The sequence below is a fragment of the Haliaeetus leucocephalus genome, unplaced genomic scaffold, assembly GCF_000737465.1.
Source record: "Haliaeetus leucocephalus isolate CR32 unplaced genomic scaffold, Haliaeetus_leucocephalus-4.0 Scaffold217, whole genome shotgun sequence".
Lineage (NCBI taxonomy): Eukaryota > Metazoa > Chordata > Aves > Accipitriformes > Accipitridae > Haliaeetus > Haliaeetus leucocephalus.
The window spans coordinates 12,962,705-12,983,373 of record NW_010972653.1 but is presented as its reverse complement, the minus strand read 5'-3'; the positions used below and the strand labels follow the sequence as shown (position 1 = coordinate 12,983,373).

At 35.5% G+C, this 20,669-nt stretch overlaps 1 protein-coding gene across 1 annotated transcript in view; it reads left to right on the top strand.

Moving 5' to 3' along the window:
* Nucleotides 1-774: 774 nt before the first annotated feature.
* LOC104831295 (CUB and sushi domain-containing protein 1-like) overlaps nucleotides 775-20,669 on the top strand; it is a gene marked incomplete at its 5' end in the record, with an annotated part of 34,149 nt that continues 14,254 nt past the window's right edge. Inside the window, 9 exons of the mRNA XM_010566763.1 lie at nucleotides 775-957; nucleotides 2,392-2,484; nucleotides 5,374-5,550; nucleotides 6,402-6,581; nucleotides 7,907-8,080; nucleotides 9,025-9,198; nucleotides 11,653-11,726; nucleotides 14,758-14,869; nucleotides 15,970-16,149. Coding sequence (XP_010565065.1) covers nucleotides 775-957; nucleotides 2,392-2,484; nucleotides 5,374-5,550; nucleotides 6,402-6,581; nucleotides 7,907-8,080; nucleotides 9,025-9,198; nucleotides 11,653-11,726; nucleotides 14,758-14,869; nucleotides 15,970-16,149 — 1,347 coding nt within the window. The remainder of the gene's footprint in view (nucleotides 958-2,391; nucleotides 2,485-5,373; nucleotides 5,551-6,401; nucleotides 6,582-7,906; nucleotides 8,081-9,024; nucleotides 9,199-11,652; nucleotides 11,727-14,757; nucleotides 14,870-15,969; nucleotides 16,150-20,669) is intronic.

Below are 20,669 nucleotides of genomic sequence, written 5' to 3'. Positions count from 1 at the left end.
CAATTTAGACACAGAGGGATTTAGGAGAGATAATATTTTATGTCAAAATTTATAATAAATTGTTGATAGTGAGATCATACTTCCTTGACTATCTTGGGTAGCATTTCCTGTAGCAGCTGCTTTATCTGATAAGGCACTTGACTGGTTCATCAGACCTATGAAGACATGTTTGAGAGGTCTGTTTTGCAGCACCTTCTTTCTCTTCTAAAATTGTAACCAATACTTGCACAGGAATTTGAAGGATAAAGAAAATTATGAGGTATCCTTTCCATTCTTGGCAGGCACAGAGGACCAGGTACCATTTAGTCTTTTCTGTGGATACATGTATTTCAAATACATTTGTTAAGAAACTTGAATATGGTTTTCTTCCCTCTTGCTGTTTTCTAATTTTTGTTAATAGAAGTCATTACTAGCAGAGAAGTTGCACAATAAAATACAAGGTGTAGAAAATGTTATTTATGTCAAAAAGACAATGATTTTGTTGAACTGACAAAAAAAGACAGAGGTGCTTCCTGTGTCCACAATTATCTTTTATCTTTTATTTCTATCACATTCTATTTTTAGGTCTGTATAGGTCTAAGATAAGAAGTAGGCTAAAAAGACATGTTATTTTCATCTTTGGCTTTGGTTTCACACCCTTGCACTGGAAGAAAAGTAATTAATTATAACAGAAACAATGCAGTTAGTAGTACGATTTACAAGAGAGTATCTTCACTACCACTACATTTGCGCATAACATCTCTGCCAATAATTCTGCTCTGTTGTATTTTACAGGAAATAATCCTGGCTATTGTGATGATCCAGGAGTACCAGCTCATGGGTCTAGACTAGGGGATGAGTTCAAAATAAAAAGTCTGCTACGTTTCTCATGTGAAATGGGTTATCAGCTGAGAGGATCTGCAGAACGAACATGCCTGCTTAATGGTTCCTGGTCAGGTATACAGCCTGTGTGTGAAGGTAGGTATTGATACCATCAGCATTTACAACACCATTGAATGACATCTACTAATAACATTTTATTCTTTAATTAAAAAGAAATTCTATGCCAGAAATATGCTTTCATATTGCTCTGCAGAAATTTGATGTAAAAGAATTTGCAAGCAGTTCATATTTTGCTTGAAAACCTAAATCCCAAATGATAAAGTTTTGGAGTATATATTTATAAGATAGTGAGAAAATAATTTTAGTTAAACAAATATTGAGCCTGAAAATAGAGAATAGATACCAGAGTTAAATGTAAAATTAAACAAATTCTTCTGACTGAAGATATGAAAATGGAGTGATAAATAAATGTCATCCATCTTCTAACAATACAATATTTTCATCTTCTCTTTCTATGTAATGTCTGTGAATCAAGAACCAAACAGATGATAAAATAATGTATTCTTAACTAAGTATAAATTAATGTATATTTCTCCACATAAGTTAGATTAATTTTTTATAAGCTATACTATTTTTATACTAGCTATTTCAGAAGAAATACCGCAGACAATATTTATGGAAATCACATTTTAGAATAAGATAAAAAATATAATAAAGAAATTTACACTTTTTATGCACTGTCAGAATTGGAAAGCAGTAATGGAAGACTTCAGATTGAGTTTTAAAATTACTTCTTCTTTTCCAAGAATGTTTGAAATGTTACTTTATCTAATTCATTTGAGTTGGTGGATTCTGTAGTATCTGTTGTCTGTTATACTAAATGGTAAAATGGAAGATAGGACGAAATATTTGTAACAAATTTGTTATATTTTTTCACCGAGGGATTTTATCACAGTATCCTCATCTAACAATTGTTCTTTTGCAGTATTCTTCAGCACAGACTAATCTTGTCAGTGTAGATATGACCATAACTGTATGAAAGTGGATTGGGACAGGATCAGTATTTTCAACAGAAAATTGAAGTTTTGCAATGTCCTTTCTTCTTCCCTTGCAGGAAGACATTAAGTATAGTAGGACAGCAGCACTCAGTGGCAGTTAGCAGTGTTTGTAGTGCCACTGTTTGTTTTATCTTTTTGCTTTAACCTTCTGTTTTCAGGGGAAAAAAAACCCAAACAAACAAAAAAACCCCACACCAAAATACCACAACACAAACAAACAAAGAAAAAAGCCCCTTTCTTTCAATTTTTCTCTTCTCCTTCAATTGTTTCCTGTTTAGTATAAGTAAGGATGAGATTAGGAGGAGAATACATTTTCACCCCTACAAGTTCAAGTTCCAACCCACTGAATTTTCATCTTCAGTGTTTGAAACTTTTATATATAAAAAGTGAATAAGACTTCATTAAAACAAAGGCATTTAGGTATTATTCCAAACATCAGTAATACTCAAGAGTAATTTTTAATTGGAAAATTGTGTTTATTTTAATGAATCCTATAATCTATAACTATTAGAGTATAACTATTATGCTGGGGGCCATCAAGCTGGGGGTCCTGGTGGACAACAAGTTAAATACAATCAGCAAAGTGCCCTTGCTGCAAAGAAGGGTAATGGTATCCCAGTCTGCCTTGGGCAGGAAGTAATCCTTCCCCTCTGCTCAGCACTGGTGAGGCAGCATCTGAAGTGCTGGGTCCAGTTCTGGGCTCCCCAGTACTAGAGAGACATGAATGTACTGGATAAAGTCCAGCAAAGGGCCATTAAGATGATGAAGGGATGAAAGCATCTCTCCTCTGACGAAAGACTGAAAGAGCTGGGACTGTCCAGCCTAGGGAAGAGAAGGCTCAGGAGGGATCTTATCAACATATATAAATATCTGAAGGCAGGTTACACAGACGATGGAAACAGGCTCTTTTCAGTGGTGCCAAGTGACAGGACTAGAGGCAATGGGCACAAACTGAAACACAGGAGGTGCTGTCTGAACATCAGGAAACACTTTTTTACTGTGAGGGTGGCTGAGCACTGGCACAGGTTGCCCAGACTGGTGCTGGAGTCTCCATCCTTGGAGACAGTCAAAAGCCATCTGGATATGGTCCTGGGCAACTGGCTCACAGTGGCCCTGCTTGACCAGATGGCCTCCTGAGCTCCCTTCCAACCTCAGCCATTCTGTGATTCTTTGATTCTATGATTCACATAAATAGGAAGATGCAATAAATTAAGCAAATATGAGGAAATGTAATAAGTAAAATAAGTATTATAAGTATTGTAAGGTTTATTTTATAGTCAACTACCGTCAAATTATCATTTTGTCAAATGTTAAGAATCTGCAGACTTCTTGTCTTCGCATAAATTCCATAAGTACATTTAGCCTTAATGAGTGCATCCAAGCTTTCCTGATGCAGCTCAGTGTTGTATGTTGACCAGGATCTGCACATGGGCTTTAATTTGTTTTATTACTATTATCATAGCATCATGCAATGATTTGGGTTGGAAGGGACCTTTAAAGATAATCTAGTCCAACCCGCCTGCCATGGGCAGGGACACCTTCCACTAGACCAGGTTGCTCAAAGCCCCATCCAACCTGGCCTTGAACACTTCCAGGGATGGGGCATCCACAACCTCTCTGGGCAACCTGTTCCAGTGCCTTACCACCCGTACAGTAAATAATTTCTTCATTATGAGCAATCTAAATCTACCTGCTTTCAGTTTAAAACAGTTACCACTTGATCTGTCACTACAGGCCTTGGTAAAAAGTCTCCATCTTTCTAATAAGCCCCCTTTAAGTACTGAAAGGCTACAATAAGGTCTCCCTGGAGCCTTCTCTTCTCCAGGCTGACCAACTCCAATTCTCTCAGCCCTTCTTCACAGGAGTGGTGTTCCAGCCCTCTGATCGTTGTTGTAACCCTCCTCTGGATCTGCTATAACTGATCCTTGTCTTTCTTGTGCTGGGAGCCCCAGAGCTGAACACAGTAGTCCAGACATGGTCTTCTGAGAGTGGATTAGAGGGGGAGAATCACTTTTCTCGACTGCTGACCATGCTTCTTTTTATGCAGCTCAGGGTATGACTAAGATTGGAATTCCTCCAGTTCTTTAAGGAGGAAGGAGCGGCAGAGACAGACTGTTGTGTAGTGACTGTAACCCCCCATCCTCTGTCCCCTCGCACCACTCGTGGGGCAGGTAGAGGAGCCTGAAGTGAAGGAGTGAAGTTAACCCTGGGAAAGAGGGGAGGAAAGGTTTTGTTTTAATGTTTGTCTTAGTTTTATCCAAATCTATTTTAATTAACAATGAATTAAAGGAATTGTCCCCAAGTTGAGTCTGGTTTGTCCACAGTGGTAATTGGTAAGCAATTCATTATCTCAACCCATAAGCTTTGTCATCCCTCCTGCTGAGAAGGGGGCAGTGAGTGAGCAGCTGGGTGGGCATTTGGCTGTTAGCCAAGGCTAATACACCACAATATTCCAAGCCATTAAGTTTAATCATACTTATATTTGGTCATATCATAGTATTAGACTAAATCATTTCACATCTCAAGAGACCACACTTAATTGTGCTGTAGGAAGAGTAGAAAGAGTTGCCAGCTCTTGAAAGTTGTGTAAGAGACAGTTGAAGTATTTCCTCCTAGTCTTACAAACCACTTCATGCTCCATGGAAGACTGACAGAAAGGGTTTGATTTAGATGCACATTTCTTTACCAACTCTTGATTAACCCTGTTGATATCTTAACCTCCAAGTAGTTTTATTTTATTCCTATGAAGAGGAGTAGTGTCTGTCCAACAGTGGAATGTTACCGTACTTTTGCCAGTGTCCTCTCTGCAAGAATGGTCAAATAAAGATGCTTTAGAGGAAATTTGTTGGAAAAATTCAAAACAAACAAACAAATCCTTCTCATGATTGGCTGGTCCAGTGGAAAAAAAAACCCCAAAACACTAAACCCTCCCAAACCCCCAACATATAATCAAAATAAACCACTGTCAAATCTCAGATGTACGAAGCTGAAACATAATCATTGCCCTAATGTGTAGCTACAGATGCCAAAAAGATGTGGAGGCCAAAACAGAATGTCTGTTCTTTTCTTGATTCAAAAAAGAAATGGTCAGGAAGATCATAATTTACTATTTATGCATTTTTACAATTGAAAGAGGGGATACCAGAAGACAGGAAGAGAATAGAAAAATGTGCCCAAAGGCAAAACAGGCACAGGTCTGTCAGAAAGTCCTGAATGAGCTTTCTTCTCTCCAGTGATTGTATTGGGTGGAGTGGAACAAGCAGTGCAAACTATCTGACTCAGCTATTGAAAAAAACAAACAAAAAAAATGCAAGTAAAGTGATCATATTAACAAACAGAAATAAGATATTAAATCAAGAATACACCTATTAAACATTTTCTTAGTAAAACTTGCTATAGCTTTTTTAAAACATGGGCTATTGACCGACTTTTTTTTTTTCCATCAGTCACCTATCATGGAAATTTTGATTTTTTTTTAACCTTTTCTTCACAGCTGTATCTTGTGGGAACCCTGGCACCCCAGCCAATGGTATGATAATATACACTGATGGAATATTATTCTCCAGCTCAGTCATTTATGCCTGCTGGGAAGGTTACAAAACTTCAGGGCTAACTACTAGACATTGTACTGCTAATGGGACATGGACTGGCACGGCTCCAGACTGCACAGGTCAGAAATAAACTTTCTTCCTCTAAAGCTTTGAAGTAGTAAGTTATCCAGCCTTCCTACTGAAAATGATTATTTTGTCAGATAAAATAACACATTTTTTTTCCTCATTTATCTGTCTTGTAATACATTAATATTTTATGTATCTAAAGGTACATGCCTTTTTAATACATGCTAGATGTTTCCAGGACTATCTTTTAAGATGGATGCATAGGTAATTTTTCTGTATTTGTTTACCTCATGAATGTCAACATTGAAAATATAACATTATTCCTAAGAATAGGGGTTCCTCTAGAGTTTATCTGACTGATAACCATTCTGCTAAGGACCAAGAATCAGGGAGCAGCAAGACTGAGCTACTCCATCAGGGAAAGCAAGCAGGGAGCAGAAGGGTGCTGCAATGTCAGCAGGGCCAGTGGCCTCACTGACAAGGCCAGACCCACAGGACATGAGTACAGTGATACAAAAAAAAAAAAGACTAATTTCATAACTCTACTGGAATTACATTGCACCATCAACATAGGTATAATGTGACAAAGGTCCCAGTATGAAAGAAGGAAAAGTCCTGTCAAAACTACCACTAATGTAACGGTCTGCAGTAGCAGTAAAGCATACCAGCCTAAGCTAATGTATTTAAGGAACACAATATTTGGCCCACACTATTGCAATGCCCCCAAAATATGATTTTTTAGCCAAAAATCAGAGATAACATTTTTATTTGTGTGAAATGTATGAATAAAAATTCTTCTTGTTTTGCACACCAAAAAAAGGACATTAGCTGTACATAGTTCAATGTTTCATTACATGTTTATTAAAAAAAAAAATAAAATCCTTTTTTTTCTTTTCCTCACTAGTGATCAGCTGTGGAGATCCAGGTGCATTAGCAAATGGCATTCAGTTTGGAAATGATTTTACCTTTAATAAGACAGTCAGCTATCAGTGCAATCCAGGATACTTGATGGAGCCCGCCAGTTCATCTACCATGCGTTGCATAAAAGACAGCACTTGGAACCAGAGTAAACCAATTTGCAAAGGTGTGCTTCTGAACTACAAATACTGTTTTGATAATATAAGTGAAATTCACTAATCATTGTCTTTGTTTACAAAAAATTGTCAAAACTTTATTTGGGACAATTAACAAGCAAATGAAACTAAAATATTTAGATAAGTATTTGTGTAAAATTTGTATCTCTTTTGCACATATGCTGTGGTATAATATCAGTCAGAATAGTGACATTAATGACTACAGTAGAACCAGATCAGTCTGCAATGAAAATTATTAGAGTGCTCAATTTAAAATGCTAGGAATGAAGTACCTGTTTTCCTTTTTGGGGCCTTTTGGATTAGATGGCCAAAATTCTGTAAAGGGATCCTGCAAACCAAGCTTTCTAGAAAAGATCCCTTGTTGCAGTAATGTAGTCATCACAAATAGCCAAAAAGATCCTTTACGAATAGCTAATTACAAGTGGTAACATAAAGGTCACAACGGGGATGAGGCTGAAAGGCAAATAAGGCAGCCTGGTGGAAACTGTTAGCACTGCTACAGCAGCTCAGGAAGTAAATTTAACAGCCTAGGGTATCTTCTGCTTCTAAAAGGCCTAGACTGCCAACTCATCTAGCACTGCTTTAAAGTGATGTCTAAGTCTAGCCTACTAATTAAATTTTGGCATATGTATTCAACCGACTGCATTTTCTGTTGTGAAAATCACTGACTGAGTGATTTTACGGTTGTGCTCTTTGTTGAAAGAACTGATGTGTAAATGTAAACATGGTCATTCCAGATTTCATCGTTTGGGGCACTCTTTCAGAAGCTGGAAAATACCAGAATATTTTTAAAGTCTTAGCCACTAATTACCAGTAAAGTCAATATCCATTATGTGCTGAAAGCCTTAGAAAATGAGCAGGGGAATGAACAAAGTCATATTAAGGGCTTTAAATAGTGCTGCAAAATTAGTTTAACATAAAATGCAAATATTTAGGATCGTAGAATCATAGAAACATATTTATTGAAATAAATCATATTTCTTAAAAACTTTTACCTAGCTCAGTAGCCTGTTGCCAGCAATGATCAGTAATGAATATGTAGGGAAGAGATTCAGAACTAGGTAAGCTACATACTCTTCTGGCTTCCAGCAAGCTAAAGCTCAGGGACTTCCTAAACCTAGAGGTGGTATTTTTGTATTTAAATTGGTTTTCTGTCTGTTACAGGCTGCTTTGTCAACACAGGAATGCTTTGTTGGAATTGAACAGCATGACATATTTTTTTTTTTTCGGTTTCAAAAGTATGAGTCGATATTTTGTTGCATTCTCCTAAACCCTATAAAGTCTTGAAATTATAACTTTTCTTTTTGTGACACAGCTATTACCTGTGGCCCCCCTCCACCGGTACTCTATGGGAAAGTGGAAGGATCTGATTATCGCTGGGGTGCCAGTGTGAGTTACAGCTGTGCAGAAGGCTATCAGCTATCTAACACAGCTATTCTCTCCTGTGAGGGTCGAGGAGTTTGGCGGGGAGACATCCCACAATGTTTGCGTAAGTTTTCAGGGTACAGTTGTGTTGGGCTTCACCAAAGCTACAATGAGTTGTCTCGGGCTACAGTCACTTTCTCACTGTTTAAAAAAAACTCAGCTAGATCAGGTAATACATGGACTGCTGCAGGAGTCTCCCTTCTCCTTTGAAAAAGCATACCTTGTTATAAAATTGAATGGTTGTGCCCATTTAAGGTCATAGCCTTCTTCCTTTCCCCAAGAGTCACCTCCATCTCTTATTACCTAATTGGACTCATCACCATTTGCCTTACTGAGGATCTTTCTGAATGTTCTGAATTTGACTTGTGGTAAGCATGATTAAAATTTTTGCTTAAACTTTTCCTTTTTTCTTCCCTGTTTCCATTTCCATTAACAGGTGAAAACAAGGATCCTAACACTTAAGCTTATAGCCTTGCTCTCCTTTCTAAATTCTTTTTTCTTTCCTGAAGGCGAGTACATACCCTCATATCTTGTTTGGTTTTGTTTTTTCAGCTGATTCTAAATCTGTCAACCCATCTCTTTCAGTGCTTCAAATCTTGTCAGGACTCTGACAAACATTTTTCCTTTTACTTAATTAGGGCAAAAATTTCCTGCCTACTCATCTGAGGGTGACTGATGTGAAAACTGGATAAATTTTGAAGCATTACAATATAGCATTGTCTACTCTAAGATTACTTTGTCATCCAAATCTAATCAGCATTTAAGTGTCTCAATTAAAAGGTCTATTTTTCCAGGTTAACTTTTATGCTTATAATAACTATAACAGTGACAATTAATTTTAAATTGCTGTCAAGAATTTATCTGAGCTACAATCCTACACAGATAAATGAACATAGCATTTGCACTCATATTCAGTATGCCTGACTTGTGCATAAAACAATGTAGAATGATTCAGTTGAAGCATGTGCAGTTTTCAGTAACTTTTTTCTTTCCTTTTTTATGTATCAGCTGTGTTTTGTGGTGATCCTGGTACACCAGCAGAAGGCCGCCTCAACGGAAAAAGTTTCACCTACAGATCTGAAGTTAGCTTTCAGTGCAGACCCCCTTTTATTCTGATAGGATCTTCAAGAAGATTCTGTCAAGCAGACGGTACTTGGAGTGGAATTCAGCCAACATGCATTGGTAATAACTTCCACTACTTACACTGTTTCTACTGGGAATATTCTTGATAAACTATTACACTATAATAAATCTAGCAATTAACTTTCCAAATATAGAAAATGTCTGTGTAATATAAAAAGAACTAGATAAATAAGGTTATATTTTGAGTATAAAAATTTTAGGATAAACACAATCACAAATGAAGCCAGTTGTAGATTTACATGATTGCTTGTCTGCTGGAAATGCAGAATGTCAATAAGTGCAAGTGCATAAATTTGTTCCATCTATTTTTAGAATCTTTTAGATATGCAGAAGACTTTGGCAGATTAAAGACCAAATTCTGTCACTGGAGAGTTAAAGGCATTCGTCAGAATCAGTCCTGAATCAAAAAGCTTTTTGGACTTCGTGAAAGTGGCTTGTACAGCTCAAAAGGATGAAGTGTGCTGGGTCTGATCTTTTGAAATTCTGATGAACTGCCAAGTACTATCAGTTTCTCATTGACTGATGTGCAACTGATAGGCTTTTAGCTTGATACATTATCACACTAACTGAGAGAAATACTGGACACCTGTAACTCCCACTGACATCAGAATTTGGTCCAACTTGGGGTGACTTGCTAGAGAAAATTATTTCAGTGTTATAACAGAAAAATCCTCTTTGATATTTCTAAACAAACACATTCAGATATAGACTCTAGCCCATTTATATATTTTGCTGTGGCTTAGGCATTGGCTATGTGGAAGAGCTGGGGTGGGCACTCTGGGAAAAGGTGGCAAACATGGTTATTGAAAGCAGCCTGTATTTGTAAATTAAGACATTAACACTCAATACAATTCTTTGATAAGAATTCAAAACTCCTTCTGTCCATAGTTTTTATGAACTGGGCAATCCATCTTACGTCCGTGTTTTGTAATAGAGGCAAGAAGGTTTACAAAAGTTAAATCTTAGGTCTATTGTGAAAAATCAAATTTGAAAATGCCACAATGACATTTCTATTTATATTTTATATAGCGTAATATAGAAGTCCTTGGAAAATACTGCATCAAATGCATAAGCTTTTCTTTTAGATCATAGTTTTTATGTTATTGTAAAAGGAAAATGTTAGACCATCTAAAATATTTACAGATAGAATTGTTAAGCAATTTGAAAATTAAGATCAGTGAACAAAATCTAGAATTATGCCTAGAAGTACCATAGGATGGCAAATGATAGCAAACTTTTCTATTTCTAGATATTGATAATTTCCTTAAAATACTTTTGAGAATTCTTCCTTTTTGCCCTACTGTTTCTTCAGAAGGGACATACCTTAAAAAGTCAATTCAGCTCCATGTGTCTACTATTAGCAATGGCATTCCAGCTGATGATAATTTGTAAAAAGTGCTTTAGCTGTTCAAGCAGCTCAAGGTCAAGAGTGTGTTTGGTTTTTAGTCTTGCACATTAGGTCAAGCTCCACCTAACTTTTGAAGCCTTTGGTAAATATCAGTCCAGTTGAATTGTTACGCTCTACTGATGGTCAACATTGAAAATGGAAGTTGACCAAGAGTGATATAACATATCACATTATTGTACGTGATAAGTTCAATTTTCCCTGTACAGAAAACTAGAAGTGGTTACAGATGAAATATAGTCCCAAGTTGCGTTTTTTGTAATGCAATGTCAGCACAAGAGCAGACTTGGTTGCCAAGAGGGAATCACATAGTACAGAAAGATCCATCAGATCAAGTCCTGTGCTGTCTACCTGGTGGATGTGACTGGGCAACCCCAAAGCAAGTACACCATCAGAATGTGAAGTGGACATTGCTGAATCAAAAAGAGTTTCAGGCTGCTTTAAATGACACTCATGAAACTGATCATCAGATAAACAGTTATACTTTGTTTTTTGTGAGGGGACTGTCTTTTCATTCACCAGCAACAACTGAGGTAGTAGGCCATTTGAAACTTTTGTTTGCTGGTGACATAGAAAAAATTCTATCAAAAAAATCAAGTATTTTACTTGCTATAAGAAAGCAGGTTGCCTTTGTGTTTGGGTTTGTTTTCTGTTTTTTGGGTTTTTTTGGGGGGGTATTTTAGAAATCTAACTTAACCATTAAGCTATTCACTGGGAAAGAAGAGAAGAAAAAGATTTCCCTATAGGTTCCTATATGCATTGTGAGTAGTGGGATATACTATGTATTCAAAAGGGTTTAAAAGGATAACCTCAGCAAAAATTAATGCAATCCTAACTCTAAAGTCTACACTGCCAAAGATACCTGCAAAAAATACCCTTAAATAGTGGGAATATACTGAAGTACTGTGATCTATCTTGGAAATTTAATTGGAAATGCAAATGTAATATATAGAAATACACACATTTCATTAAAAAGTCAATTCTTGTCATCACTAGACATTGATGAAGTGACTTAATCTTTGCAAATAGTTTTAGAGTATTCTTTCCATACCATAATAATATCTGTCGTGTTTCACATTTTACATTAGATCCAGCTCACAATACATGTACAGACCCTGGTACTCCGCATTTTGGAATACAAAACAGTTCTAGAGGTTATGAGGTAATTCTTTCTTCTATTTATTACCTTTCTAAAATGAAGATGCATTTAATAATCACAAAGATATTAAATTATCTGTAGGCTTAAATGTCTGATGTAAACCTTGGGAAATTTCCACTCCTTTTTAATAAAAACTCATGCTTCATTCTGAGGTTTCTTTTTAACATGCAGCTTAAAGAAAGAACTTCTAACCTTGCAATATATCATGTGTTCAATCCTTTAGGAGACTTCGGTAGGGAAGACTATTTATAAATTGATTACCTAATATGATATGACATGATATAATTACTTTGCTTTATGATCATAATTCTTTCATACATTGATGAATAGTCAGTAAATACCTAACAACCAAAGACCTGTCTGATCCAAAGGCTATGTAGTCCTTGACAAAAAAGTCAGCAAGTAGCTTTACTACATTAGCAATTCATGTTACATTTTATTCAGTCAGAGAAGATAAAATTATTCTATGTGTCGGATCCAGGTTCTCTGTGATGAATGTCCTTTCTATAATTTCCAAATTCCTTACAGGTTATTAGTTTACCAAGTGACAGTCAGAAAAGTGACCAAGGAAATAGAAGTAGGTACAACAATGACCAATCCACAGTCATTATATAGATTGATTAACCTCATGTGGATAGATTCTTCAGGTATAAATATTTGTGATTGGAATCTAAAATATGTTCTGTTTGGGTTTCATGCTTATTTCTGAACCTAGGGCAGTGTGCCACATGGTATTACAACCAAATTAGTAGAGCTGTTTTTCAAAAAATCCTTTCTGGAAGTTCCTCTGGTTATTGGTACCCCCTGTCTCCTGCAATGCTGCTGTCATTGCTGGGGCTCTCAGCTCTTTTCTTCCCCTTCTGCTCCTGCCCAGCTCGCAGATGCCAAGGCACTTCTCCCCTAGCCACGTCTTGTGGCCTCGCCCCTAAGGTCCTTCTTCTTCTAGTAATAGGTGCAGTTGCTTTCTGTCTGTTGTCTCATCTTGACCCTTTACCTGTCCCCATCGTCACTTCAAAAACAACTCTAACCTTTGCGCCTAATTTGATTGGGGGGGGTGTCTTTTTTTTCTCTCCTGCTTTTATATGCCTCACATGTTATCTTTAATACCAGAATTCTACTGGCCAATTCACTGTTCTAATGTCTGTCAGACATGAAGGCTAATTTTCTCTTCTCATTCACCTCTAGAGGCAATAGTAGGTCTTCATCTGTTCTGTATTTAGTCTTTCTCAACTATGTGCTTTCACTCTCAGGTCACTATCTGGTACAGCAAGATGTAGACTTCTCTCCAATTACTTGTGAAGTAGATGGTTTTTTTTAGCATATGTGATTAGCGAAGGTTCCTGTTTGTATGATTTGGCCAAGCTTCTATAAACCAGCTTTTAACAGTCTTTCCTCATTACAGAAAGGTGTGGTGGCAGGCAGCAGACCTTTAAAGATTTTTTTTGTGCCTTTTGTGCTTCACTGGACTGTGACTGTTACAAATGCCTCCAACGTTTTTCAGCCAAGGATTATACAGAGTGGACTGCTTTTATTTCTACTTTTACCTGTAAAATGAGAAAGAAACATAACTCTGTAACTACCTTGAACGTAGACATTATTTTTTTTGCTTGGTCTTTTGGATCAGTGAGGAAAGATTTGCAGCTCATCATTACTTACTGATACCAGAATTGGCAATTTCACAAGAAGCAAGATGACTTAGAGTCAAGACCAGCCACACTCTGTTCTAGTCTATACTACGGACATGCTGTGTGTCCTTGGCAAGATAGAGAGATTAATATGTTTAAAAATAGTTATAAAGAGATAAGTCTACAAAGCCGTATCAGTAAACTGACCTTTAAAAATACCAGTGAATTTCCCAAGCCACTTCAGGAAGAACTGGTGTTGCATTTGCTGAACATCTGTCATGATAATCTGTTTTTATGTAACTGAGTATACAGTTAACAGGTAGCCACTTTTGAAGATAACTGCCCATTTTTAATGTCTGTTGAAGTCCTTCTATGACATCTGCAGTGTAGAGCTATCTGCATTTATATACCTGCAAGATATTTTATTAATATGCATCGATCACTACTCATTTGCAACTTACTTGCACTTGTCCATGTAATGTTACTTTATTAATAAGTCATACAATTTCAAATAATATTAATTTTTGTGTTTGTTTGTTGTTTTTTTTAATTTAATCTGATCATATTTATTGCCAAGATGTTTTATCCAAAATGAAAGCAATGCTTAACTGGTCAGCCCCGCATCCTTAAATATCTTGGCCTGGAGTTGTTTTCTGGTTACTTTTGTCATTACCATCAATAAGTCCATTTTACTAGAACTTTCCACATAATCTCTCTCTCATATGTTATGAAAATTCTTCACCACACGCAATCTTGTATCCAGTTTTCATGCTTTTCTATTCTCAGCGGAAGTCTAAAGACAATTTTCTTCTGAGAAAGGTCATATCACAGTTGACCATAGGAAGGCTTTCCATAACATCATTCTGCTAGTTGAACATCGCAAGTAAAACTTAGGTAGTTTAGAGTAACAAATGCAGTGTAAGAAATTGTGGCCTGGAGTTTTCTCTAGTGCATTTTTTTATAGACGGAACAGTTCTTCATAGTTTTCTCTTTTACCTTTTTCCTCTTAAACGTTTTTAGTCAAGTGGCACAATGAGAAACCTTTGAAACAGATTTTATGGTCAAGTTCTATCGAAATATATGCAATGATGTACAGGGAAGAGAGACATCTCAGTCATTTAGTTTGCTTCTGTCACACTGACAAACTAATAAGCTGAAATGTATGAGTGTTGTTCTTTTCCATGTGCACAGCCTTGTCAATATTTTTCCACTTACTGCTTTCAAGTAAGGTTGCTAAAGATCAGTTGTTCAACTTTTCATCACATTAAAAAAAAAGTTTAACTCTAGACACTGTAAAAAGAGGACATTTTTATTTTTGAAAATATCTCTCTAGGAGCTTATCACTGTCTTGATATCTGACTACATGTGATGGATACCTCTTTTATCTAATATTCTGTTTTGATTCTTAGGTTGGGAGCACAGTCTTTTTCAGATGCAGAAAAGGTTATCATATTCAAGGATCTACCACCCGCTCTTGTCTTGCCAACTTAACTTGGAGTGGCATACAGTCTGAATGCATTCGTAAGTCTGGTTTCTTATCTAATGAGTTAGAATATTGTGCAATTTTAAAAGAGTTACAAAGTGATGCATGTGGAAATTCATAGTAAATGTTATGCTGCAAGAAAGTAAGCTTTATTTAAAACAGTATTTTTAAATGGTTTTTTGTTTCCTATTCTAAGACCAAAGATGTATTTGGGATATTAATTTGAAGTAAGATTTTCAGATTTTTTTTTCATGAAGTTCACAATAATCCTATCAGTTTACTCAGAAAAATGTGTGCTCATTAACCCACTGCATTAGCTGCTTAAAATTAATCTAGGTTTTTTGTGTGTGTTGGATTAATAGAGAACAGAAAGTGTCCTGAAATGTGCATGGGGCTATTTTGTTGGCTAGTATTTTGTGAATCATAAACTAGGACTCAGCAAAATTCAGCTTTCCTGGGCTATGCAAGGGTATGCAAATGATTATTGTATTTATAGCTCTGTATGGATTGGAGGACATCAAATAACTATTGTATTAAAATACAGTGATCTAAGCTAAAAATAATTCATTAGCATGACCTTACATTCTTATCCTATTTCAAATTATCTTTGGGTTGTTACAAATGAACACCATGGAGCACAGAGAAAGAAGCATACTGAGCAACCATATCTGCTATAATCAATGTACTATGACAAACCCTTCCTATGCAGCCTTTATTTCAACTGAAATTTATAATTAATTTATTTAGCACAATAACCACTCTGTAATTTTCAAAACATTGAGTAGAAGCAATTCTTGAAGCTGTGACAGTACAATAATTCACAGGACCAATCATTGCACCATGTACAATGGCATGTGCTTCCCTTCATTTTAACTCTTTTCTGTTTGCTATCATGATTTAATTTTGGTTTATTGTTTAAAAATATGTGATAGTATCATTTTCATCTTCCCACAATAATGAAACTATACACTCAGAGTGTTACTTTTACAAGTAATATCTACTTGATGTTTCTGAAACATGTACAAAGTTTACATAATGAAAGGGAATAAGTTGGCATGCATTTATTTCAAATTACATACTCTAATCCTATGGAAACTGTTTACCATCACTTATTCTAACTGTAAAAAACCCTTTGCAGCTCATGCTTGCAGGCAGCCAGAGACTCCGGCACATGTAGATGTGAAAGCAATAGATCTTCCTACTTTAGGGTATACTTTGGTGTATACCTGTCAGCCAGGATTTTTTCTTGCTGGTGGATCAGAGCATCGGACATGTAAACCAGATATGAAATGGACAGGAAAATCACCTATTTGTAAAAGTAAGTCATTACTCAAGTGATATGTTGGGTCCTACTTGGTTGGATTTCATTTTCCCTGACGTTTTTATTTTATATAGTAGGATTTTTCCGCTTACTATTTAAAGACGCATGTGACACAACAGCTTTTACTTTATGAAAGAAACAGTAAAGAAATCAAAGTGACCATAGCATCTAGAATTCATGGAGGAAAATGTGGGGATATGTGTGTGAAAATGCACAGGCACACATATATAAGTTTACCCCTAACAACAGCAAACAAAACCTAAACAATATAAGTATTACATTTAACTGTATTTATCATTATATCACAGTTTTAAAGAGTATTTCAATGTGTTCAGTGTTTAACGTATGATTTTCTATTAGGAACAAAAAAAGATATTTCATAGCTTGGCTTTTAGTTTAATTCAGGTATGCTTTTTGTCTAAGAAAATCTTCTAAAATAAAAATGAACAATAAAATAAAAAAATAAATACAACTTTGTACCAGATTCCACTTTTATTTATATCCATGTAAATTTCATATAGTTTTGCTAGAGTAACTCTAAGTATATAGTTCTGAGGACTAATTTTGCTCTTCACTTGCAAATAAACATGGCTATAAATTCCTGAGTCAGAAAAATAAAATTATATTTAGAATACAAATAAAGGGAAAATAGTCAGATGCCATGGGAAAGATGTTTGCAACATGATTTTTAATTTTAATATGTCAAAAATGCTAAATAGATTTAATGTTTGAACGATATTTGATTTTTCATTAATGTATAGGTAGACTTCTTTGTTTCAACGTTGTCAAGACATAGGTTCTACACATAAACGTTTATCTTCTTATTCTAGTTCCTTAAAGGGTGATTTTTCACAGGTACTATATAATTAATAATTTGAGATAAATGATCTTCTATGTTTTTGCTGATTTTCTTTAAAAAAAAAATCAAAATAAATACAGAAAAGTTTCTATAAGCAAGAATTTTTTCTTTTATTGGCTTACAGTCTCTAGGTATAATTCTCTTTGAGTGCCTCACACTTTTTGTGCTTTCTTAGCACTTGACCCATCTAATCAGTGAATTTCTGGTCCTAAAGGAAAAAAAATCCATGCAAGACAAAATCTTCCTGCAGGACACTAACCTTTTTAAAGTAGGTAATAATATGAGGCCAGGGTCAATGGACATAACTACTGAGTGTACCAGAAACACAGCAAATGGCACCGGTTGCAATCCTTTCCCATGATATCTGATCCTGTCATCTTAATCCAGCTATCTGGCTTTTACTGGTTTGTGTCATAAACGTGTCAATCTTTATTAACACAATTTTTACTATATTTAATATACTATTATTCATAATTAGATACAGTATTTGTCCCCTCTATAAGGCTCTCTTTTATAGCACTGGGACTGATATAAAAATTTGAGGCCTAAATGTATGAAATACTTGGCTAGCCAGACAACTTTCCACAGTAAAAATGTTGTTTACCTAAATTATTTTATTATTTTCTGGAAGTTTTGTGTAAGTGTATAGGTTTGAACATGTAAAGTATTCAAGACCAGTTATTTCTGTTTTAAATATGGCTCTATTGGATAAGAGATGATTGCATCCCTCAGGCATTGTTTTAACATTCTATTTAAAAAAAAACCACAAACCAAATATGTTCATGAAAATGATAATTTGTCTTTTTACTTGTAGGTAAAGGAGTGAGAGAAGTTAATGAAACAATAACTAAAACTCCAGGTTTGTATACAAGAAGAGTTTTAGATCTAAATAAATTAAATTGATTTACACCCTAGTTTGTTATGGATAATAAAAATATTTCCAATATTTAATTTAAGTATTCATTACTCATTTCAAAGGAATATAAATGTTGAGGTGTTTCATAATAACAGCTGCCATGTAAAACCTATTCTATGAAATTCTTTCCCAGATAATTTTTTTTTAATTTCTAAAGTACCAGTTTTCTGAGTTGCACAAAACCCCCTGTCAAGCCAAAAAAATAAAGCATATATAGACACAACTCAGATTTGATATAGTTTTATATCAGAGAGATTGCTATAACAGAGAGCCTTATAATGAGTGTAGACTGTAATAGCAGGGAGTGGGTTCAGTCAAAGTTCTGCCCTTTACTTCGCAAGTGTTGTAAGAAACCACAAAAAAGCCCACCCAAAACACAGTTTTGGAAATTCTGATGGCCTCCATTTCATGGAAACTCTCAAGGTACTCTAAGATAGGGTTTCCTAATCTGTGTGGACCACCAGCAGCGGGCAAACACTACTGCCGCTTTTCTGTGCCTCCTGATGGACATGTGTGCAGTTAACCATTTCCTCCTGCCAGTGACAAAATAGACAAATACATCTGAAAAATCCTTGATGTGGATCTTCTTAGGTTTAATCATTTTCAGACAATGAAAGGCCTGATTTTTTTTTTACTGACTTACTTAACAATTAGCAGAGTTTGCACCAAATAAATGAGCTTGCAACTATACATTCTGAATTTTAGCAAGCTGCAGGGAAAATAAGATTAATGGTTCACACTCATGGCAGTTCACAGAAGGACTCTGTAGAGTAGATGGGATAAAAAGGTATTTCTGCTAATAATTAACCTTCCTGGTGAGTTTATTAGTGAGAGGGTCAGGTGAAACCATAAATGAGTTCTCAAATGCATTACTTCTACAGGCTCACAATAAAGCAGGATAAAATGTGCATTCATTATAATTAATATACAGTCTTAATTTATTGGAGGATTCACCTCACTGAGCACCTAAGGTATGCATTAATCTCCTACCACACAGGTTTTGAAGTTTCAATGCCAAATTAAAATATAGACCAAGTTTCTAAATATATTCACTATGCAGAGCATCAGTATCAATTCACACCATATCATGTCCATTATAACTAGTTTTGATTAGTAAGTACTATTTGAAAGGCATTTTTTAAAAAATGAAATGTTATGATTGAAAATGCCAATAACAGTAAGCAGAGAACTGAAACGGTGTAAAAAATGACAGTAATTAACAAGGAAAACCTTTAAGCTGTTTTTAAAAACCAAGTCTGCGCGATTATTATGTCTTTTAATATTGTGAAACCTCTTTAGTATAGAACACTGTGTATTGGAGCATTTTCTTTAATTTGTTATCTTGGCTTTTGGTAAAATTCCATTTGCTGCTATCTGTATTTTAAATGGAATGAAGCTAATATTGCTAAACTAGAGGTTTTGTAGCAGAATAGGTTCATGGTCTGATTTCCCACCTTTGGATATCTGAATACATATTATGCTTATTATTGTTTATTAAATTGCCTTTTTTTGCCAGTTAATGTTTTCATAAGCAATAATAAATATCATTTTTACAGTACTGTAAATTGTAATTGAGTATAAGTTGCAGCTAAAGAATTCTCACAATACCCACGTGAAGTTTAAGAACTACAATACTCTGTTTGGTTCCCATGGTTCTCACTGCTTTGTAAAGTCTTTGCAAAAGTAGTTAGGAAGCTGTTTTAATGAGTAGCCATGGAGTTCCCTATTTGTCACATTCTGAGGAGAATCTGCAGTTGGTGCAGTATTAGTGTAATAATACCCAGTTCATTTTTCTCATTCTGCATTTGCCCACAGTGTGTGGGAAGGGCAGGAACATTGCAAGGGCTTGGCACAATTGGGTCAGAGCTGCTCCGATTCCTCAGCAGCAACCGTGGGACTGCAGCACTTGCATTTTAACCTTTTACAAAAACATGGCTGGGGAAGCAGAAAGATATTTTCTTCCCCTACTGATTCTGTCCATCTGCAGCAAGTGCAAATTCTGTAAATACCGAGTCAATGGTACTATTTCACAAAGATTAACAGCTATTACTGACAGTTAGAGTGGTTAGAGAAACTAGATATTGAAGATGTTGAATGTGACAAAAGAAGTATGGTGTCTGCTCCTTTATAAAAGTCTTACATAGTACCTGTCAGGTTCATACCAGTCATACTAGATATTCACCTTCATGAGAATAACTTCAGACACACAATTTTAATTAAAAGCAAAGACAACTAAAAATAACTTATTTTTAAAATGCCAGGTTTCAAATTTACTGTATGTGACTACTGTAGCAAAGCAATGAGAACTATGTAGGAAATGGAGTCTGAAAGACATTTTACAGAATTCATATATTTGCAGAAAATATATGAATTCTAAGGACTGTGAGATATGAATTGAAATTTAATGCTTCAGATTTTTAGTATTAAGTTGAGGTTACTTTGTGTAAAGCCCCAGTCCTGCACTGAGTTTTGCTTTGAAAATGGAGCACTTACTTAAGATTATTTGAAGCTGTTGTACTCAAAACCATATAGTGGGTCTCCACTCGCTTGGAATCCAGTGATGGTACAGACAACATACTAATGATGTTTTCCAATCATGTCACACTGAGCTTGAACATTTGCTTGTGGCTTTTGCACAATTTGAAGGCAAAAGGCACTGAAGAAGTTATTATTGTTTCTCCTTATGAAATGCATACTAGGAAGTGTAATAATGATTAAGAGACAGTCAAAAGCTAATCAGTC